A 21,119-nucleotide genomic window follows, 5' to 3' on the forward strand; every position below is an offset into this window, starting at 1 on the left:
ATAATATCAACTTGGCACACCCTTGGAGCCATATCATGTGATCAGATGAATGACCATGAATCATATAAACTACAGATGAATTCTGACCAAAAACCTTTTAGATAATGTATAACTGTTTCCTGTCCTCTATACTTGGAATAGAGAGAGGAGGAGAGCGCAGATACACGACGTGTGCTGAATGGTGGTCGTGCACAACTACCAGGTTCTAGGACTTACTGGAAGGCTGCTGTATGGACAGCCGTTTGTCACATTAATTGTGACCGGCAGACACCAACAGGGACGAGCAGCCCATGAAGCTCAACGTGAAACAACAGCATTTCCAGCTCCCACTCTACAAAACCACCAATATGCTTCATAATAACCATACAATAATCATATTTCATATATATTTATTTTATAATAGCCTATAGGTAGTTTTCAATAAAACATCACAATATGGCGTAGCATGTTCGATTTGCCAGCTGAGGGTCAATGAGACCCCCAGTTTCGCTAAAACAACTGACAACCGCTTGCTATTTTCAAGGGATTGTTAAATAAAATGTTAACTATTTGGATGTAATAAACTCAGCAAAAAAAGAAACATCCCTTTTTCAGGACCCTGTCTTTCAAAGATAACTCGTAAAAATCCAAATTACTTCACAGATCTTCATTGTAAAGGGTTTAAACACTGTTTCCCATGCTTGTTCAATGAACCATAAACAATTAATGAATATGCACCTGTGGAACGGTCGTTAAGACACTAACAGCTTACAGACGGTAGGCAATTAAGGTCACAGTTATGAAAACTTAGGACACTAAAGAGGCCTTTCTACTGACTCAAAAAAACACCAAAAGAAAGATGCCCAGGATCCCTGTTCATCTGCGTGAACGTGCCTTAGGCATGCTGCAAGGAGGCATGAGGACTGCAGATGTGGCCAGGGCAATAAATTGCAATGTCCGTACTGTGAGATGCCTAAGACAGCGCTACAGGGAGACAGGACGGACAGCTGATCGTCCTCTCAGTGGCAGACCACGTGTAACAACACCTGCACAGGATCGGTACATCTAAACATCACACCTGTGGGACAGGTGAAGGATGGCAACAACAACTGCGAGGATGGAACGCACAATCCCTCCATGAGTGAGGACTTGTAGGCCTGTTGTAAGGCAGGTCCTCACCAGACATCACCGGCAACAACGTCGCCTATGGACACAAACCCACCGTCGCTGGACCAGACAGGACTGGCAAAAAGTGCTCTTCACTGACGAGTTGCGGTTTTGTCTCACCAGGAGTGATGGTCGGATTCATGTTTATCGTCGAAGGAATGAGTGTTACACCAAGGCCTGTACTCTGGAGCGGGATCGATTTGGAGGTGGAGGGTCCGTCATGGTCTGGGGCGTGTGTCACAGCATCATCGGACTGAGCTTGTCGTCATTGCAGGCAATCTCCTCCCTCATGTGGTACCCTTCCTGCAGGCTCATCCTGACATGACCCTCCAGCATGACAATGCCACCAGCCATACTGCTTGTTCTGTGCGTGATTTCCTGCAAGACAGGAATGTCAGTGTTCTGTCATGGCCAGCGAGGAGCCCGGATCTCAATCCCATTGAGCACGTCTGGGACCTGTTGGATCGGAGGCTGAGGGCTAGGGCCATTCCCCCCAGAAATGTCCGGGAAATTGCAGGTGCCTTGGTGAAAGAGTGGGGTAACATCTCACAGCAAGAACTAGCAAATATGGTGCAGTCCATGAGGAGGAGATGCACTGCAGTACTTAATGCAGCAGGTGGCCACACCAAATACTGACTGTTACTTTTGATTTTGACCCCCCCCCCTTTGTTCAGGGACACATTTACACTTTTCTGTTAGTCACATGTCTGTGGAATTTGTTGAGTTTATGTATCAGTTGTTGAATCTTATGTTCATAGAAATATTTACACATGTTAAGTTTGCTGAAAATAAACGCAGCTGACAGCGAGAGGACGTTTCTTCTTTTGCTGAGTTTACTATTAGGGCTGAACCCATTTAGTCGACCAAGATTTTTTAGTCGAGCAGTGGAAAATATTTAAGTGTTAACTGCACACGAGACACCCGTCTGATTCACGCCTGTCTGAGGGTACTAATCCATTGTGGAGGCCGCAGGGATGGCACACCAGGATCATTTACCATAACTTCTAATCTACAATGTTTGTTTTGTTACAGTAATTTCTGTTAATGCATTCAATATATTATTATTACAGTCTTACTGTTGTCATTGTCGGAGTGCACACGTTTTTTTGCAGAGCACACAACCTAGGCTACACGGTGCGGAAAAAGTTCTGGTTCATTTCATGCCATTTACGTTTTGTCAATTTAAGCTCTCCTGTCAATCTTGATTAAGGACACGCATATCTTTAAATGATTACGCATATTACTAGGCCTAGGCTACCTGGCCTGGGCGCAAATGTAGGCTTATAAATGTGCCCGTTTGGGGATCTGATACTATTTCTGATTGTCTTAACTCACCATCACTGTGGAGCTTCTCAAAGCAATGTTTTCTTTGCCTCAAAAAGCAAGTAAGTGGTCTGTTTTAACACCCATTGAAAATGACAATAGATCCTCAATGTAGCCTATTTGAAAAATATTTCCAGCTCGCTCCCTTTCGATAACTATTCAGCATGAAAGGGGACAAAATGTCAAGCTCTGATCTGGTGGAAATGTCATTAAAAAGGCCTACCTGATTACTTCGTATCCCTTGCGCAAATAGCCTACAGCTGTATCTGTCTGTACAGAGCTCTCTGGCGTGGGAAACTGAGTGCCCATCATTTTTATACAATATTGAAAGTTTGCTAGCACCAGCTTCAGACCGGATCCAAGATAAGTTGATACGTTTCAAGTTCCTTGCAGACAGGGCATGCAGAGCCAATGTGATTTATAGAAAATATCCTGACAAAAATAAATATTCTATCTGCGGACTGCAATCTTTTTATTTGTTGGCTTTATGTAGGTTATTTTGACATATTGGCAATAGAAGTTACTTTTAGATGTGTCTAGAAAAAAGAAACGCACACCTTTAAAGGCGAGGTGCTGGCTAGCGGAGTAGAACACTAGAAAATAAAGGAAAGCCGCACACTCTAAGAGCTCAGATGCAAAAATTTTAATCACCAACGTTTCGACAGCGAAGCTGTCTTCATCAGGGTATCATCAAACACTGCGAGATGAGTAATTTATATAGTGTCAAGAGACACACAGGTGTTTGTATTCATGGCCAAGTATGGCCTAATATCATTGGTTAACTCAAATATTTAAAAAAATGGCATACAAAGAACATACAAAAAGACAAACAAATGGATAGCATACGATCATGGCATTTGTAGTCTAAAATGTATCTAACAAACAATTACAATGGCAAAATCACAATTATCACAAGAATGGCTTCAGATCAAAGTCTATGTTGAGACCGAAGGGAGCAAGGGTCTTTAAATTAAAGATCCAGGCAGCCTCTCGTTTCAACAATAAATTATCAAGGTCACCCCCTCTCCTCGGGAGGGTGACATGTTCGATACCAATATAACGCAGAGACGAAATCGGATGGTTTGCTTCCAAAAAGTGGGCCGCAACTGGGTAAGTTAAGTTTTTGCACCTAATGGTGCTACGATGCTCTGAGATACGTACTTTTAATTCACGCTTTGTTTTACCCACATAATTTTTACCACAAGGACAAGTTATAAGATAAATAACTGCCTTAGTGGAACACGTAATAACACCTTTAATTGGGATAGATTTCCCTGTTTGGGGGTGTTTGAAGGATCTACATTTATAAGTGCCATTGCATTGAGCACAGCCATTACACTTGTAATTTCCATCCAGTATGGGCGTATCGTATGCTATCCATTTGTTTGTCTTTTTGTATGTTCTTTGTATGCCATTTTTTTAAATATTTGAGTTAACCAATGATATTAGGCCATACTTGGCCATGATTACAAACACCTGTGTGTCTCTTGACACTATATAAATGACTCATCTCGCAGTGTTTGATGATACCCTGATGAAGACAGCTTCGCTGTCGAAACGTTGGTGATTAAAATTTTTGCATCTGAGCTCTTAGAGTGTGCGGCTTTCCTTAACTTTTAGATGTGTATCATTTTAATTTAGCTAGTTTTGATTATTTCCCTCATTAAAATGCAAATCAATTTATAACCTTTTTGACATGCGGTTTTCTGGATTTTGTTGTTGTTATTCTGTCTCTCACTGTTCAAATAAACCTACCATTCAAATTATAGACTGATAATTTCTTTGTCAGTGGGCAAACGTACAAAATCAGCAGGGGATCCAAATACTTTTTTCCCCTCACTGTAGGCTACACTGATTGATGGACCATGTCAAATTGCCTAGCAAGCTAATAACAGATCATGTCAATATGGCTAGTTAACAAGCAAACTGTCAGGGGATAAACTAGGTCTCTATCCAAATAGTTTGATTTACATTAATTATGGATCCCAATTAGCTGGGGATTGGGGCGGCAGGTAGCCTAGTGGTTAGTGTTGGGCCAGTAACCGAAAGGTTGCTAGATCTAATCCCCGAGCTGACAAAGTAAAAATCTGTCGTTCTGCCCCTGAACAAGGCAGTTAACCCACTGTTCCTAGGCCGTCATTGTAAATAAGAATTTGTTCTTAACTGACTTGCCTAGTTAAGTAAAGGTTAAATAATGTTTTTTAAAAGCTGCTGCCAAAGGGTCTAGACACGTTAATGCACATCACAAAATAAACAAAAACGAATAAAACAGTACATCATGATTTGCTTGCCATTTACACTGATGACTGAAGTCTAACTCAACTTCACCAGGACGAGGTCTTGCCGATGGCAAGCTCTTTCCAAAAGCCTAATCTCTGATGAAGTAAGCAAAATGATGTTTGTTTAGCTAGCTACATGCCAAACGGATAGGTACCTTCACATATCTCAAATGACATGATCGTTGGTGTTTACAGATCAAGAAAAGCATGCAGTTACTAGTTGTATAACTCTGATGATAGAGCCAAATGTGCGCAATTGTTTTGCATGGACTAAACAGAAATGTGTAGTTCTGACTATGCTCAATAGGTGATTATATTAAAACCAAATAGTTATAACATTTATTTAACAATTCCGTGAAAACAGCACGTTGATGTCAATGGCTTTAGCGGAGCTAGGGGCCTCCTTGCCCCCCAGCAGCCAAATCGAACGTATGACGTTTTATTGAAAATGACATATTGAATATAAAACCGTCCAATGTCTAAGAATAACGTGTGAAAAAGCAAATGAGCACCAGAACATATTTCAGCAATTGCTTATTGATAAGAGCAGTGGCTATACATTTCTGAAATGGCAACACCTGGGCCCTATGCTGCAATTTTTATTTAACAACATGAACGTGTGCGCCTAAGTTGAAAAATGTTGGCGCACAAAGAAATTTAGGAGCACAATTAAATATACTTGAGATATTAAAGATAGAATAATAACTTTTTCTAGGCACAGTGATGCTCCAATTTAGGCGCATGTCCGAGTTAAACGTGTGCACTGTTGAGCCCTGAACACCTTCAGCAAATCGTCACCGTCTGATGAAAACCATTTATCTCTAAAACAGAAAAGTTCTAGGAAATCAAAAAAACTGCCACATTTTCACATGAACAAATACACAATTATTTTGAATATCTCTTCTTGGTCCTAGAGTCATGAAATGTTCAGAGTACATTGAAGGGAGTTACTGTTTTCAATACAGGTAAAAATATATATATATTTAAATGGCAAAAATGGAGATTAGGTTTTTAGACAAAATTAGACATAGGTCTGATGAGGCCATGATGCAAGCTAGGCAGAAAATAGTTGAGTCATAGGTGTACAGAAGATTTCTATTTTATCAAGGAGGTGTAAGGAGCAGGAAGCATCCTTTTTAATAACGCGTTCAAACAAAGAAATTACAACCACACTAAAAACAGCATTGGGAAATGCACTAGATAACACCTAACCTAGATATTCTCCATTACCTATACACGACAATCTGTGTCTCAAACAAACATTTGATAAAAAAAAAAGAAACAATCAAATTTAAACATTCAGCTAACATGTATACACATTTGTGTTAACCCCAAACACCAAGCTCCCTGCTTTACACACTTCAACATAAAGAACTAAAGAACAGCAGTACCTTGGGAAGTGGTCGTCCCAACTGTGAATAGAGTTTAGTCCAAAACTGCAGGATAGAAGACATGAGTCCAAAAGCTCTGGGGTGAAATACCACACTCTCCTAATTCACCTTTCCCTTAGAACAGATCCTTCCATGTGCTGGAGCAGTGGAAACACCTCACATCTGGAATGTTTCCCAATAGCAGACAGCCCTACCAGTTCCTTTCAGAACACACCAACACACACAAATGGACAACACACACTACAGGTAGGCTCTGGGAAGAAAACACTGCCCTAAAAACATACACTTCCTACTATGGCTGGATTGACAGGTATTTACATAGAGGTTTAGACATATTGATTGTGGTCTAGTTCCTCAATGCTCTAAGGTGCTGGGGAGAGAGCAGAGGAGGGGGAGGGGAGCAGAGGGAGGAGGGGAGGAGCTTTCAGGAAATGATGCTTCTGTTGGTAAGTGACTAGAGTTACTGGCAGTCAAGCCCATTTTACTGTACATGGTGTAACTCAACCGCATTTGTAGTTTAAACAGTCCTGCGCAAATGGGTCCTTGCTAGCGGCTCTCACGCCGTTGCATACGGCCGTGTTCAATGTCTCGGATCAGTATTTAATGATTATTATATTTAGAGGTTGGCTGGCTAGCAGGTTTATTTTCAGACACTGACTTTTGTCTGCCTGACAGAATAGGCTCTGTTTCAAGGCTGTGCTGCTGCTAGAAGTGAAAATTATCTGGACTTTTAATGATCGAGTTTTGCTGAGATGTCAAACTAATTAAAGAGCTAATGGAATGGGTAGTCACTTATCAGTATTGAGCTACAGTATATGGACTTGTCATTTCAAGCTGTCAAAGCACCGGACACACACATCTAGATACATGATTCATAAATACTGGTTTTGATGTCTCAATCTTTAACTCTTCTGTCCACAGAGACAATCCAAAGACACTGACAATGAGTGAGAGTATATCTGATAGATTTTTGAAGTCATCATTTATAGCATATGCATATATGTAATACAGACAAACAGATAAAAGCTAGGTCTACCTAAAAAAATAAAATGCATAAAGAGATTACAATGATTTAGACTGATATGACGGAAGGCCCTTCAACAGCTGATGTCTTTTCTATCTGCCCATCCAGAGTCCTGCACAGACACACTCCATCTCCACTTACGGGAAACAAGGCTGATTGTCAATACATCTGGGGAAAATGCTACTGATAAATTCAAATTTATTTATATATATATATATATATATATATATATATATATATATATATATATATTTTTTTTTTAAAGGCTAGTACTAAAAAGATAGCTATGGATTTCCTTTTTTTATATAAAATAAAAAATAAAATCATGATTCATGAGAAACAAATCACATCTTTTCACAAATCACATCCTCCATCCTGGTAGAGGGACGGTACATGGCCAACGCCCCCTGCTAACAGGAACAGATGGGGCATCAGGTCTACTGTGGCACCTTGTTGCCAACCTCCACTGGGCTGGTCAACGGGGGAGACCGACTGAGTGGACCGTCTGGGTGGTGTCATGAGTGAGATTGTGGGAATCCTCTGGCCTGTTAAGGTCACTCTGAGGCTATTGGGACATTGGCAAGGATGTGTCACTGATGAGCTGCATCTTTCAAGCATTCAGTATCATCTCTCCCCTGTCACAGCCCAGACAATACAAACACTGTGGCAGGGTGGGCTGCTGTTGTTGAAAACTACATTTTCAATCTCTGTAAATCCATAAGAGTGTGAAACATTAAAAGCAACATTTCCCACAAATTGCAAGGTTAGTTATTTGCCTCAACTGGGAGGACTGCCTGTAGCAACCCTTTGTTACAATCCCCTTTGTTTACTTCCTGGTATAAAAGTAGGCCATCCAACAGGCAATTTGTGACACGTGTTAGAAGAGAAATGAAACTGACTTTGCAAAACAAGCCTGGAATAGGACCTGCATCTCATAATTTAACTATTAAATGAACAGTACCACTTCCAATGCTTTCTACTGCAACAAAACAAGCAGGGACAATAAAACAAGTAATTGAGGTTGATTCAGTTACAATGAAACAGAACACATGGCACTATTCTCTTGGTACAGAACCTGACAGTGTTTAGTCAACGGACCTTATCCAAAATCTCTTATTGAGCCATTCCTTTGCAGTACAGGGCTTAAGAGGGATTTACTACAGAGTTGAACATGCCTTTATTAAAGCCTCTCATATTGTCTCTCCTTGGAGGATATGAGCAGGTGGGGAGGCAAAACGGGCCGGTTCAAACACACCAATGTGACATAACAGAAGATAACCTGACATATGCACCTATACAGAGGTGTGGGACACACAGGAAGTAGCAAAGAGTATGTGCGGTGTGTGTGGGTGTGTGTGTGTGTGTTTTAAAGCGTTCACAGTGCCGAATGTGTATGCGCCGTGGCTGTAGAGCTCTGTTCACTCGTCACTCTAGACCTTGGCTTAGAGGAGAGAACTACGGTTCGTAAAAGTGCTTTTCTACTATTCTTCTTCCAGTAAGCAGTGCAGTATTTTTCTTATTTTCCCTGAATCATGTCACACAGCAAATCAGTCTGTGCGGAGAGTTCAGACCACAGAGCTCGTGACCCAGGCCACGAGGTGGTCATCAGTGTGTGTGTGTGTGTGTGTATGTGTATGTGTATGTGTATGTGTGTGTGTGTGTGTGTGTGTGTGTGTGTGTGTGTGTGTGTGTGTGCACGTGAGGCCCTGCAAGCAGTCTGACTCGTTCTCTAAACTCGGTGACAACATGCTAGCATCATGCCACAGAAAGTACTCTCTCTAGCAAGAATGCTAGCCATGTGTTTACATGCATTCTGATTTCAGGTAAACACGCATGTAGGCGAGCATGAACACACAGAGCGCCACAAACTCTCCACCGCTCCTTACACATCCTCACCTACTAAGTGCAGCACCGTTTGACCGGTCAGAAATGTGAAAAGTTCAATTGACTGCCTACATACCTCCCCACAACAAGATCCTTCTACCAAGCCTGACTGCAACGCTCATCCTGAGTACTACAGAGGCCCAAGGCACTTCCTACATACACACACCGCAAGCATACACACTCCTATTACTTCTCCCCTCACAGAGCCAATCAGTTTCTGCCGAGTACCAGAAGGGGCCTCCTTACCAGCCATTTTAATCAGAAAGCACTCAGGGCAGCTGATGTTAGGAGACCAACAATAATTACATTCAAGAGCACAATGGAAATGTCTCCATTCTCCATGGTAACCAGGGTCAGATTCTTGAGTCCAGAGTATACAGTATAGCCTTCATATGGATAGATAGGCCTAATGAATAAATCAGTGATGCACTCAATGATCATTCATAGATTACGTTGTAGAGTAATATTTCTCAGACTCAAAATATGGTTAATCTCCATTCCGTAGATGAATATTTAGTGCACAGCACTGCAGTGCATTTCTAAACAATAAGGATATCCTGATCGAGCTCTACACTAGAGAAACAACAAACTAGCCCTATCGGATGCCGTGGTTATCAAAGGCCGCACCTCTGATTGGATTTCACTCTGAGGGGACATTCATAAAATATAATTTATTGAGTAACAGTTGGACCTGCATAACTTCAGCGCTAGCATACAGTACTCTACCAGCCGGTTGAAGCATAACATAATTGTGCCACTCAGGCAGTTTATCAGGAGCACAATTACGACATACATCCTCCACACACTATACATAGGCCTAGTGTTACCGTGCTGTAATATTGAAAGGAGTGAGTGGCATGGAGGGAGAGTGGGGGAAGGGGCAGAGAGAGATGGTGCTCATGGTTGAGTGGTTCAGGATTACTCATGACCCCGTGACTTACATTTTCTCTGCCTGCCTTGTGCTTCAGCCCCTTTTCACACGCACACATGGATGCAGTGTGGTCAGACTGAACAACCAGCATTCAGATAGCTCCACTGCTTTACAAGCCAGGAAGCTACTGGATCTGTTCGGTGGTGAAGAATGATTATTTTTTAAACCGTTAAACATTGAGCTCAAACGTAACAACGTAGTCTAGAAGGGCCAGTCTAAATGTCAAGGATGACAGTCATCTACTGGCCCGGACATGGTGTATTTTTTAAATTCATTGGGGTGATGCAGGGCCTATAGGTTGGTATGCTTTCTCTATATTCAACTATTAATGTGATACATTTGATTATTATGTATTAAAAAAGCTTTGTAATATAATTTAGCAATATAAGTCATTACGCTATTATTTAGAATAGCATTGTACTAATTGCATTCATTTTTGTTTCTAAAGTATGCCATTTTAAGAACATTTTTGACATCCCAAAATAGAACACTGGCTCTTTAAAACAACTGCGTTCCAAATGAGATAGACCTGGCTATATTAGGCTAGCCAGGATGACTGATACCAACCATTTCAACTTTCTGGGGGCAGAAATGTCTACTGGAACACATGAACTTTCATGTGCCTTAATAACAAACTTGTATGCCATCTGTAAATATGAATAAAATTGTTCAATTACGAGTCTGGAGGGTTAAGCCACTGAAACAGCAACCTTCCCACTAGCCATGATTGGCTGAGAATGAGTGGGCTGGACATGTCGAGAAGGGAGCTCGGATTGGTCTGCCATATAGACGTCTATTTTAGCTGGTCAGTCTGTTGGTAATCCTGTCGAACGCATCTCTTTTTTATGTATTGTGTAGTGGAGCTGCATAAGTGTTGCTCTCCACTTTCTGGAGGATCAAGTTTTGAAAATCAGTGGAATTAGAGTATGATAGCTAAAGAGATGGCGAAAACACCTGTCTCCGGATTACATCTTCAAACTAAGGGCAACCGTGGCATGGTATCCGTGCATGACGATGTGTGTACAGTGATGTGTACGGGTAAGAGTCTAGCTAGCTACATTCAGATATGACATGTTTCTAATTTTGACAGAAAGTGGTTCCATTTCAAGCTAAAGTGTACTGTTAGCTAGCTAGCTAACGTTAGCTGGCTGGCTCCCTAGCTAATGTCATGTGTATGAAGTTATTATTCGTATCCCAGAACTGTTTGCTTTGCTAGTTCGAACCTAATGTTAGCTAGCTAACATTGAACCTGGTTGGTTAGCTACCAGCATATTCATGCAGGGTAGTAACATGATTTGGCACTATGACCGCTAACATTAGGTGTGTGATCTTAGACGTTGTTTGCCTTGCCAGGTTCATTGTTTACCTACCTAGCTAGCTACATGTATTAAGCTCAAGTGTACAACACCCGTTGAATATGGCTAGTGACCGTAAACGTCGGCAAAAAAGCGGGGTGAAATTGTTGCTTGCAGAGCTGGTTAGGCTGTTTTCATGTTAAATCAATCAGCCAGAGCGTCAAGTGTGCGCTCTGAACGCTCCGAGAGCGAAACGAGATGGGTGGGGCTAAAGCTTAAGAGGGTGTGAACGATGCCGAATGGGTGTAGACAAAGACCTCTTCACTAGAATCCAAAACATTACAAGGCCATTTTATCAAAAGTGAATTTACAAGTTTAATAACTTTCAAAGCAGAATTACATTCCCATTGTTCCTCAAAAATGCAGTGTATGATATACCATTTTGTAGCTGAGGCTCTACTTTTAACCAATGTAAAAAACACAATTTCAAATTTTGCTTCATAAGACCAAATCCAGATAGTGAGTCACATCTGGTGTAAATGGGAAGGTGCACAGCACAGAAGGAGTTAACGAGAAGAGACCAAAAAGACATGAGAACAAGTGGAAATAAAACTTTTAAAAAACAACAAAAAAACGTTTAAAAAACTAAAAACTTTATTCTGCTATACAGGCATTTGGAATATAGCGTAAAAACATACATTTAAATGAATTTGATTTAGCCCAGGCTTAATTCAGCGAAACAATAGCATTAGTGAGGTTAGCACTGTAGCGTTAAGATTTCCCTTCACTGGAACTAAGGGGCCTAGCCCGAACCATGAAAAAACAGCCCCAGACCATTATTCCTCTTCCACCAAATGTTACAGTTGGCACTATGCATACAGCATTCTACTGGCATCTGCCAAACCCAGATTTGTTTGTCAGACTGCCAGATAGTGAAGAGTGATTCATCACTCCAAAGAACGCATTTCCACTGCTCCAAAGTCCAGTGGCGGAGAGCTTTACACCGATCCAGTCGACTTTTGGCAATGCGCTCTTAGGCTTGAGTGAGGCTGCTTGGCCCTGGAAACCCATTTCATAAAGCTCCCAACGAACAGTTATTGTGCCGACGTTGCTTCTAGAGGCAGTTTGGAAGTTGGTAAAGAGCGTTGCAACCAAGGACAGACAATTTTTATGTGCTACACGCTTCAGCACTTGGCGGTCCCGTTCTGTGAGCTTGTGTGGCCTACCACTTCGCGGCTGAGCCGTTGCTGATCTTAGACGTGTCCACTTCACGATAATAGCACTTACAGCTGCCCGGGGCAGTTCTAGCAGGGACAAAATTTGACAAACTGACGTGTTGGAATGGTGGCATCCTATGAAGGTGCACGTTGAAAGTCACTGAACTCTTCAGTAAGGACATTCTACTGACAAAGTTTGACTATGGAGATTGCATAGCTGTGAACTCGAATTTATACACCTGTCAGCAACAGGTGTGGCTGAAATAGCTGAAACTACTAATTTGAAGGCGTATCCACATATGTTTTTGTTTATGCATGTACAGTTGAAGTCGGAAGTTTACATGCACTTAGGTGGGAGTCATTAAACTCGTTTTTCAACCACTCAACAAATTTCTTGTTAACAAACTATAGTTTTGGCAAGACGGTTAGGACATCTACTTTGTGCATGACAAGTTATTTTTCCAACAATTGTTTGTTTACAGACAGATTATTTCACTGTATAACAATTCTAGTGGGTCAGAAGTTTACATACATCGAGTTGACTGTGCCTTTAAACAGCTTGGGAAAATCCAGAAAATTATGTCATGGCTTTAGAAGCTTTTGATAGCCTAATTGACATCATTTGAGCCAATTGGAGGTGTACCTGTGGATGTATTTCAAGGCCTACCTTCAAACTCAGTGCCTCCTTGCTTGACATCATGGGAAAATCAAAAGAAATCAGCCAAGACCTCAGGAAAAAAAATGTAGACCTCCACAAGTCTGGTTCATCCTTGGGAGAAATTTCCAAACGCCTGAAGGTACCACGTTCATCTGTACAAACAATAGTACGCAAGTATAAACACCATGGGACCACGCATCTGTCATACCGCTCAGGAAGGAGACGCGTTCTGTCTCCTAGAGATGAACGTACGTTGGTGTGAAAGTGCAAATCAATCCCAGAAAAACAACAAAGGACCGTGTGAAGATGCTGGAGGAAACGGGTACGAAAGTATCTATATCCACAATAAAATGAGTCCTATAATCAACATAACCTGAAAGGCCACTCATCAAGGAAGAAACCACTGCTCCAAAACCGCCATAAAAAAGCCAGACTACGGTTTGCAACTGCACATGGGGACAAAGATGGTACTTTTTGGAGAAATGTCCTCTGGTCTGATGAAACAAAAATAGAACTGTTTGGCCATAATGACCATCATTATGTTTTGGGGGGGGGGGCTTTGCTGCAGGAGGGACTGGTGCACTTCACAGAAAATGTAAAATTATGTGGATATATTGAAGCAACATCTCAAGACATCAGTCAGGAAGTTAAAGCTTGGTCGCAAATGGGTCTTCCAAATGGACAATGACCCCAAGCATACTTCCAAAGCTGTGGCAAGATGGCTTTAGGACAACAAAGTCAAGGTATTGGAGTGGCCATCACAAAGCCCTGACCTCAATCCCATAGAAAATGTGTGGGCAGAAGTGAAAAGGCCTGTGCGAGCAAGGAGGCCTACAAACCTGACTCAGTTACACCAGCTCTGTCAGGAGGAATGGGCCAAAACTCACCCAATTTATTGTGGGAAGCTTGTGGAAGGCTACTCGAAACGTTTGACCCAAGTTAAACAATTTAAAGGCAATGCTACCAAAACTTCTGACCCACTGGGAATGTGATGAAAGAAAAAAGCTGAAATAGATCACTCTACTATTATTCTGATATTTCACATTCTTAAAATAAAGTGGTGATCCTAACTGACCTAAAACAGGGAATATTTACTAGGATTAAATGTCAGGAATTGTGAAAAACTGAGTTTAAATGTATTTGGATAAGATGTATGTAAACTTCTGACTTTACTGTATGTATGTATGCATGCATCTACGTACACTACCGTTCAAAATGTTGGGTTCACTTAGAAATGTCCTTGTTTTTTAAAGTAAAGCACATTTTTTTGTCCATTAAAGTAACATCAAATTGATCAGAAATACAGTGTAGACATTGTTAATGTTGTAAATTACTATTGTAGCTGGAAACGGTAGATTTTTTATGAATATCTACATAGGCGTACAGAGGACCATTATCAGCAACCATCACCCCTGTGTTCCATTGGCACATTGTGTTAGCTAATCCAAGTTTATTTTAAAAGGCTAATTGATCATTAGAAAACCCTTTTGCAATTATGTTAGCAGAGTTGAAAACTGTTGTACTGATTAAAGAAGCAATAAAACTGGCCTTAGACTAGTTGAGTATCTGGAGCATCAGCATGTGTGGGTTCGATTCCAGCCTCAAAATGGCCAGAAACAAAGCACTTTCCTCTGGAACTCGTTAGTCTTTTTTTTTGGTTCTCAGAAATAAAGGCTATTCCATGTGAGATATTGCCAAGAACCTGAAGATCTCGTACAATGCTGTGTACTAATCCCTTCACAGAACAGCGCAAACTGTCTCTAACCAGAATAGAAAGTAAAGTGGGAAGGCCTGGTGCACAACTGAGCAAGAGGACAAGTACATTAGAGTGTCTAGTTTGAGAAACAGACGCCCCACAAGTCCTCAACTGGCAGCTTCATTAAATAGTACCCACATTAAATAGTACCCTTTTCTAATGCATTACAAAGAAGGGTGCCTATTGCTAGACCGGAAAAAAAAAAAAAAAAGCAAACATTGAATATCCCTTTGAGCATGGTGAAGTTATCAATTACACTTTGGATGCTATATCAATACACCCAGTTACTACAACAATACAGGCGTCCTTCCTAACTCAATTGCCAAAAAGGAAGTAAACTGCTCAGGGATTCCACCATGAGGTCAATGGAGACTTAAAACAGTTTAATGGCTGTGATAGGATAAAACTGAGGAAGGGTCAACACTGTAGTTACTCAACGATACTAACCTAATTGAGAGTGAAAAGGAAGCCTGTACAGAGTAAAAATATTCCAAAACATGCATCCTGTTCGCAACAAGGCACTAAAGTAACAGTCCTAAAAAATTGGCAAAGCAATTAACTTTTTCCCCTGAATACAAAGCATTACGTTTGGGGGAAATCCAATACATCACGAGTATCACTCTCCATATTTTCAAGCATAGTGTTATGCTTGTAATCGTTATGCTTGTAATCGGACTGGGGAGTTGGTCAAGATAAAAAAAGAAACGGCATGGAGGTAAGCACCGGCAAAATACTAGAGGAAAACCTGGTTCAGTCTGCTTTCCACCAGACACTGGGAGATGAATTTGTTTTATAGCAGGACAATAATCTAAAACACAAGGCCAAATCTACACTGGAGTTGCTTACCAAGAAGACAGTGAACGTTCCGGTTTTGACTTAAATCTATGGCAAGACCTGAAAATGGTTGTACAGCAATGATCAACAACCAATTTGACAGAGCTTGAAGTATTTTGAAAAGAATAATAGGCTAATTTTGCACAATCCAAGGTGTGGAAAGCTTTGAACTTACCCAGAAAGGCATCTACAAAGTATAGACACAGGAGTGTGAATACTTATGTATATTAGATATTTCTGTACTTCATTTTCAATAAATTTGCAAACATTTTTTAAAACATATTTTCACTTTGTCATTATGGGGTATTGTGCATATATGGGTGAGAAAAAAAATCTAGAAAATAAATGTTGAATTCAGGCTGTAACCAAATGTGTAATAAGTGAAAGGATATGAATACTTTCTGAAGGGTATATGAGTAAGGTGTTTGGTACAGCGTGTCTACGCCACACAACTGGGCAGTACCAGGGCGTTCAGTCCCAGGCCTTTGTGTACACTTGGCAGGTGGCACACTGGGATCAGAGGCTCTTCATTAAGTACATAGGCATGCCCCCAGCCCAGCCGCTGTTAAACTGTCATTACTCTGATACAGGACGGACGTGAGAGGCATAGTGACTGGCTCTTTAGTAACACATCACTGCTCTCCTATACACACACAGCCACTGGAGCCCTACGAGGAGATGCCCCAACATTCAACCCCATACAAATAAGCCAAGATGAGAAGTGAAGTCATTCGCCTGTGTTGTTAGGGCTTCTCAGTCAGCAGAGGGGAGAGATTACTTTTCCATATGGGAATTAAGAACTGCCTGGCTTGACAGTGTGTATAATTGGAAAATGCAAATGAAGAGGTTAAATATAGCCCAGTAAGGATGCTAAATATAAACGGAGGGGGGGAAATGTCTTACTTTGTCATTTACACATTTCCAAGTTAGAATAAGCCTGTCCCGAATGTTTCCAGGGTGATTGATGGTGCATAACCTCCGCAAGAAAATATGAGGAAAGCAAGAGATAAAATTCCTCCATGCAAAAACTCCACTGAAAAACACCACGCTTTTAAGTGTTCCTCAAAAGTGCAATGAGAACAGCCATATTTCTCAGTGACAGAATAGAACATGATGGCCAACAACCAAAGCCCTGCTAAATTACAGCGGTTTATTAATAACAAGCCTTCACAGGAAAAGGAGCAGGTAGCTTCTTAACTCTGTCTAGACAGTGTCAGACGCAACGTTTAATCACAGTTTCTGCAGGCAGGAATAACCGACCGTGCAACATTTAAGGTAGGATGAAAGGAGTAAGGGGGAGCCGCTGCTCCTCCCTTTCAGAGAGTGACAGCGAGGCAGCAAGAGAGAGAGACAGAGGTGAAAAATAAGACTGCTCAAACAAGATAGAGAGAAGGATAGACACAGAGAGTGTGATATAGAGAGGTCTTACCTGAGGGAAGCCTCCGTTTCTGGGGAGGTTGAGGCAGGGGAAATCGTCATGGAACCCAGAATGGCTGAACATGTCGATGTGCATATCCGGCATGGTGTCATTCAAGTGGTATTGCCTGAAAAAGGTCAGAGGTAAGGCAGCTTAATGAGATGTACTGGGAAGGGGAGCAGAGGGAACTAGCTGGTCATTAAATGGGTGGGAACTTGTGCTTTTCACTGTATGGCCAAAGGGGTTTGGTTTTTATTTATACAAAGGAAACAAGGACACAGGGTGGTTGGAAAACAACAGTCTCAAACTAGCCCAACAGACATAACTAAGAGCAATGATGGTTGGAGGATAAAGAAATAAAGTCAACAAAGAACACATGAACCCCACAAACTGTGGAGTCATAACACAAGTGATAATTATCTTATCTTAATACGCATTATTAACTGATCTTGTGATCTTCTATCAGCAGTTTACAGACACACCATAACACCTAAATTGTATTACTTCAAGTGAACACTATAACCTTTGGCCTGCCTCACAGCTGAACCACTAGAACGGAGAGTGAGTCACGCCTGACACTGCCACAGAGCACAACAAGGATTGTGACAATACCAGTAGCGCAATATCTTTTCCATGGCAAAAATGAAAACAAAAAGCAGGCTAAACTCTTTGGTCCTTTAAAAACCTGCAGTATGTATGATATTTTGCGATATAGCTTGGAAAATAACTAAATGCAACTCTGGATGACAACGTGTTTGCTTCAACATTAGGGCTGTTTTCCTAAAGAAGTTAAATCCGTTAGTTTCCTTGCCACAATACTAACGAGTATCACAATAGTGGTATCATCACGACCCTAATAACAACCAACTATGAAGGTAAAAAGTCGGAGAGGGAAAGAGAGAAAGAACCTACCCATCATCGGGTTCCATGATCCACGGAGGCCACGCTGACTGTACACTGACCATACTGCCTTCTTCCAGAGTCAGACTCGCACAGAAACCCACAGGCATCAACACAAACACACTGGAGCTGTACTGCGTCAACTTGCAACACACACACCAACACAAAGACACTGGAGTGGCACACAGCTGTGTCAAGTCACGGCTCTCTGAGCTCAGGGCTTCATGTGACTCCCCTCTGCGCTTCAGAGAACGGAGGCACTCCGCTCTTTCACTAGCTCTTCCGGGAATCACAACCTAGTTCAGTGGAAAAACACCCAGACGGCTTTCTCAGGAACCTCTGCTGCCTGTGATATTTTCACTTTCTCACTGAGTCACAGCAGGCAGGGCAAGACGGTGCCCAAATGAGCGTAGCATAGAAAGAAAGTAAAAGTAACGACCGCACAGCTCCCAGCCTCAAATCCTGTGAGAGCTGATCTCTACATGGGGGATTGAGGGATGAAACTGTCCAACACAGGACACAGATCAGCTGGAGGATAATTGAGGTTGTTATTTAAAGAACGGGCTCACATAGGAACGGAGAGATAAGCCACGGGGAGAGCTGCTGGTGGTCTAAAGCCAGGCAGTTTTGTATAGCTAGAGCAAAGCTTGGTGTGAGGGTGTTTTAACAAGGAGATTCAGGGATTTGATCTGCACACAATAGTCAGTGTGGTAAATCCCTAAAAAGTATTGCAGATTTCCTAGGATCAGAATTAAGGGTTTCCTGATCAGTGTGGGGGGAAAAAACACCTGTACAGGTGTTTATTAACGTGTTTATCTATTTTGAAGGGTCAGCCACCTAGCAAGGGTAACAGTGCAGCATCCTAAAGCTTCAAATAAAAAGTGGAAATCCTGAGCCTAACCCTGTAGCCTCTCCTGATATGACAGTGATATTGCTGCCTTGGCAGAATGTGTCAGTACTAGCAGCATTCCAATAAGACAAAGCCAGTCGGCCCCGTGCCACAGCGCCTCACTGACTGCAAGCCTTTCCCGGAATATTTGCAACCCAGTTATGCAGCATCAAAAATCCATTTCTAATCGCTTATATTTCTGTAACTAAAAGGCTATTTTATTACATCTATTGGACTGGTTCAAGCTGGTGTTACACAATCTAGTGTATGTAGGACAAGCAGGCCAAACAGAAAGTAACCTGTCACTAATCTCCTCTCACCTGATGCATAACTGTTATTGCCGTCTGGGGAGATAAAGCCAATTAAGGTGACCACCGAGCTTATAACTTTGGTCAGGACAGTAGAACATGATAAACTAAAGTGTAATGCAATAACATTCAGAGAGAGATCAAACCTGTATTGCCCGTCTAGAATAACTGGCTAGTTCAGACAACTACTGAATAAAAAGAACCGGATGGAGCGTGTGTTTGATCATCAAACAGCAGGGAAATCAGCTCCAGGCAAATTCGCATTCCCAAGAACATATAAAGAATACAAGCACAAAGGAAGGGCACTATTAGGGTTGCACATTTGGGGGCATATTCAGAGGTGGTAATTCCATGGGAATTAATGGAAAAATATGCAAATTAATATTCATACAATTTAAATGTAGATGTTTTTTGCATTGATATATTTACCATATATGGAGACAAACATAAACCTTATCATAAGTAGACAATTGCAAATGATTAAATCCTTCCAATAAAAATAAAAACAATTTAGTTACGAATTGAACTTTAAATTAGTTGACTTCACATGGGATGATTTCACTGAACAACAAAAGGGAAAATTGAATGATCCCCAATGATCTTTTTCAACATACATCTGTAAAATGATAGTCTAGAAACTAAAGCTTTGGTTGTCTTCCTCTCAGGCTTCCATGTCTTCTCCCTGGACCTCAATGTCGACCAATTGAACATCAGACTGAGGCCTCATCTTCGCTGTCACTTTCCAACCTTGAGGATGGCTCGTTGTCAGGCTCAAAAAGCCTCAAATTTGCCTGGATGGCCACCAATTTTTCAACCCTTGTATTGGTCAGCCTGTTGCATGCTTTGGTGTGTATTCCCAAACAAGGACCAGTTGCGCTGAGGCGGCTGCTGATGGTGGGAGTTGGAGGATGACGGAGGCAACAGGGGAAAAAGCCAAGGATCCACAAAGTCCCTTCCACCAGGTGGCTGATGAGATATGTTTGGAACGACTGCCATATTGCATGTCCATCCCAAAGCCCTTGCTTGGAAGTGTACTTCGCCAGACTGCCAAGAACCTTGCCGTCATTCAGGCCAAGGTGGAACTGCAGTTTCCTCTGCTTGGAACAACAGTGACATGGGCAGGGCAGTATGGATTTCTTCTCTTACATCTGCAAGCAGCCTGAACATCAGACAGGATGGCATTGTCTCCCTCAAACCGTGGAATGGCTACTGCTATAGGTTTCAGGAGTTTCAGGCTGCTTACCACTCTCTCCCAAAATACATCATCCAGGAGGATCCTCTTGATTGGGCTATCCATATCGACAGACTGTGATATGCCATTTCATGGAGAGACTCGATCTCCTCCAGGAGACTGTCAAACATGACAACACCACCCCAACAGGTGTTGCTGGGCAGCTTCAATGTGGTGCTCTTATGCTTCTCTCTTTGTTTGGTGAGGTAGATTGAGGCTATAACTTGATGACCCTTCACATACCTAACAATTTCCTTGGCTCTCTTCACATCCATTGTTTTCAGTGCCATGATGTCCTTGAGGAGCAGATTCAATGCATGAGCAGCACAGCCAATGGGTGTGCTGTGAGGGTAGGACTCCTCCACTTTAGACCACGCAGCCTTCATATTCGCAGCATTGTCTGTCACCAGTGCAAATACCTTCTGTGGTCCAAAGTCATTGATGACTGCCTTCAGCTCAACTGCAATGTAGAGACCGGTGTGTCTGTTGTTCCCGGTGTCTGTGCTCTTGTAGAATACTGGTTGAGGGGTGGAGATGTAGTTAATTATTCCTTGCCCACGAACATTCGACCACCCATCAGAGATGATTGCAATACAGCCTGCTTTCTCTATGATTTGCTTGACCTTCACTTGAACT

General features: G+C 41.8%; 1 protein-coding gene across 6 annotated transcripts in view; it reads right to left on the reverse strand.

Moving 5' to 3' along the window:
• Positions 1–21,119, reverse strand: part of LOC106613723 (protein strawberry notch homolog 2) — a 118,211-nt gene that overhangs the window by 42,357 nt on the left and 54,735 nt on the right. For 3 of the 6 annotated variants that reach the window (XM_014216274.2, XM_014216273.2, XM_045687465.1), the window contains exon 4: positions 17,168–17,282. In XM_014216274.2, the coding sequence (XP_014071749.2) occupies positions 17,168–17,282 (115 nt within the window). Of the gene's footprint in view, positions 1–6,139; positions 6,490–17,167; positions 17,283–18,067; positions 18,395–21,119 lie in introns of those variants that run through there. The other 3 variants (XM_045687467.1, XM_014216275.2, XM_045687466.1) reach the window with 2 other exon arrangements.

The sequence above is a fragment of the Salmo salar genome, chromosome ssa10 (assembly GCF_905237065.1).
Source record: "Salmo salar chromosome ssa10, Ssal_v3.1, whole genome shotgun sequence".
NCBI classification, from domain to species: Eukaryota; Metazoa; Chordata; class Actinopteri; order Salmoniformes; family Salmonidae; genus Salmo; species Salmo salar.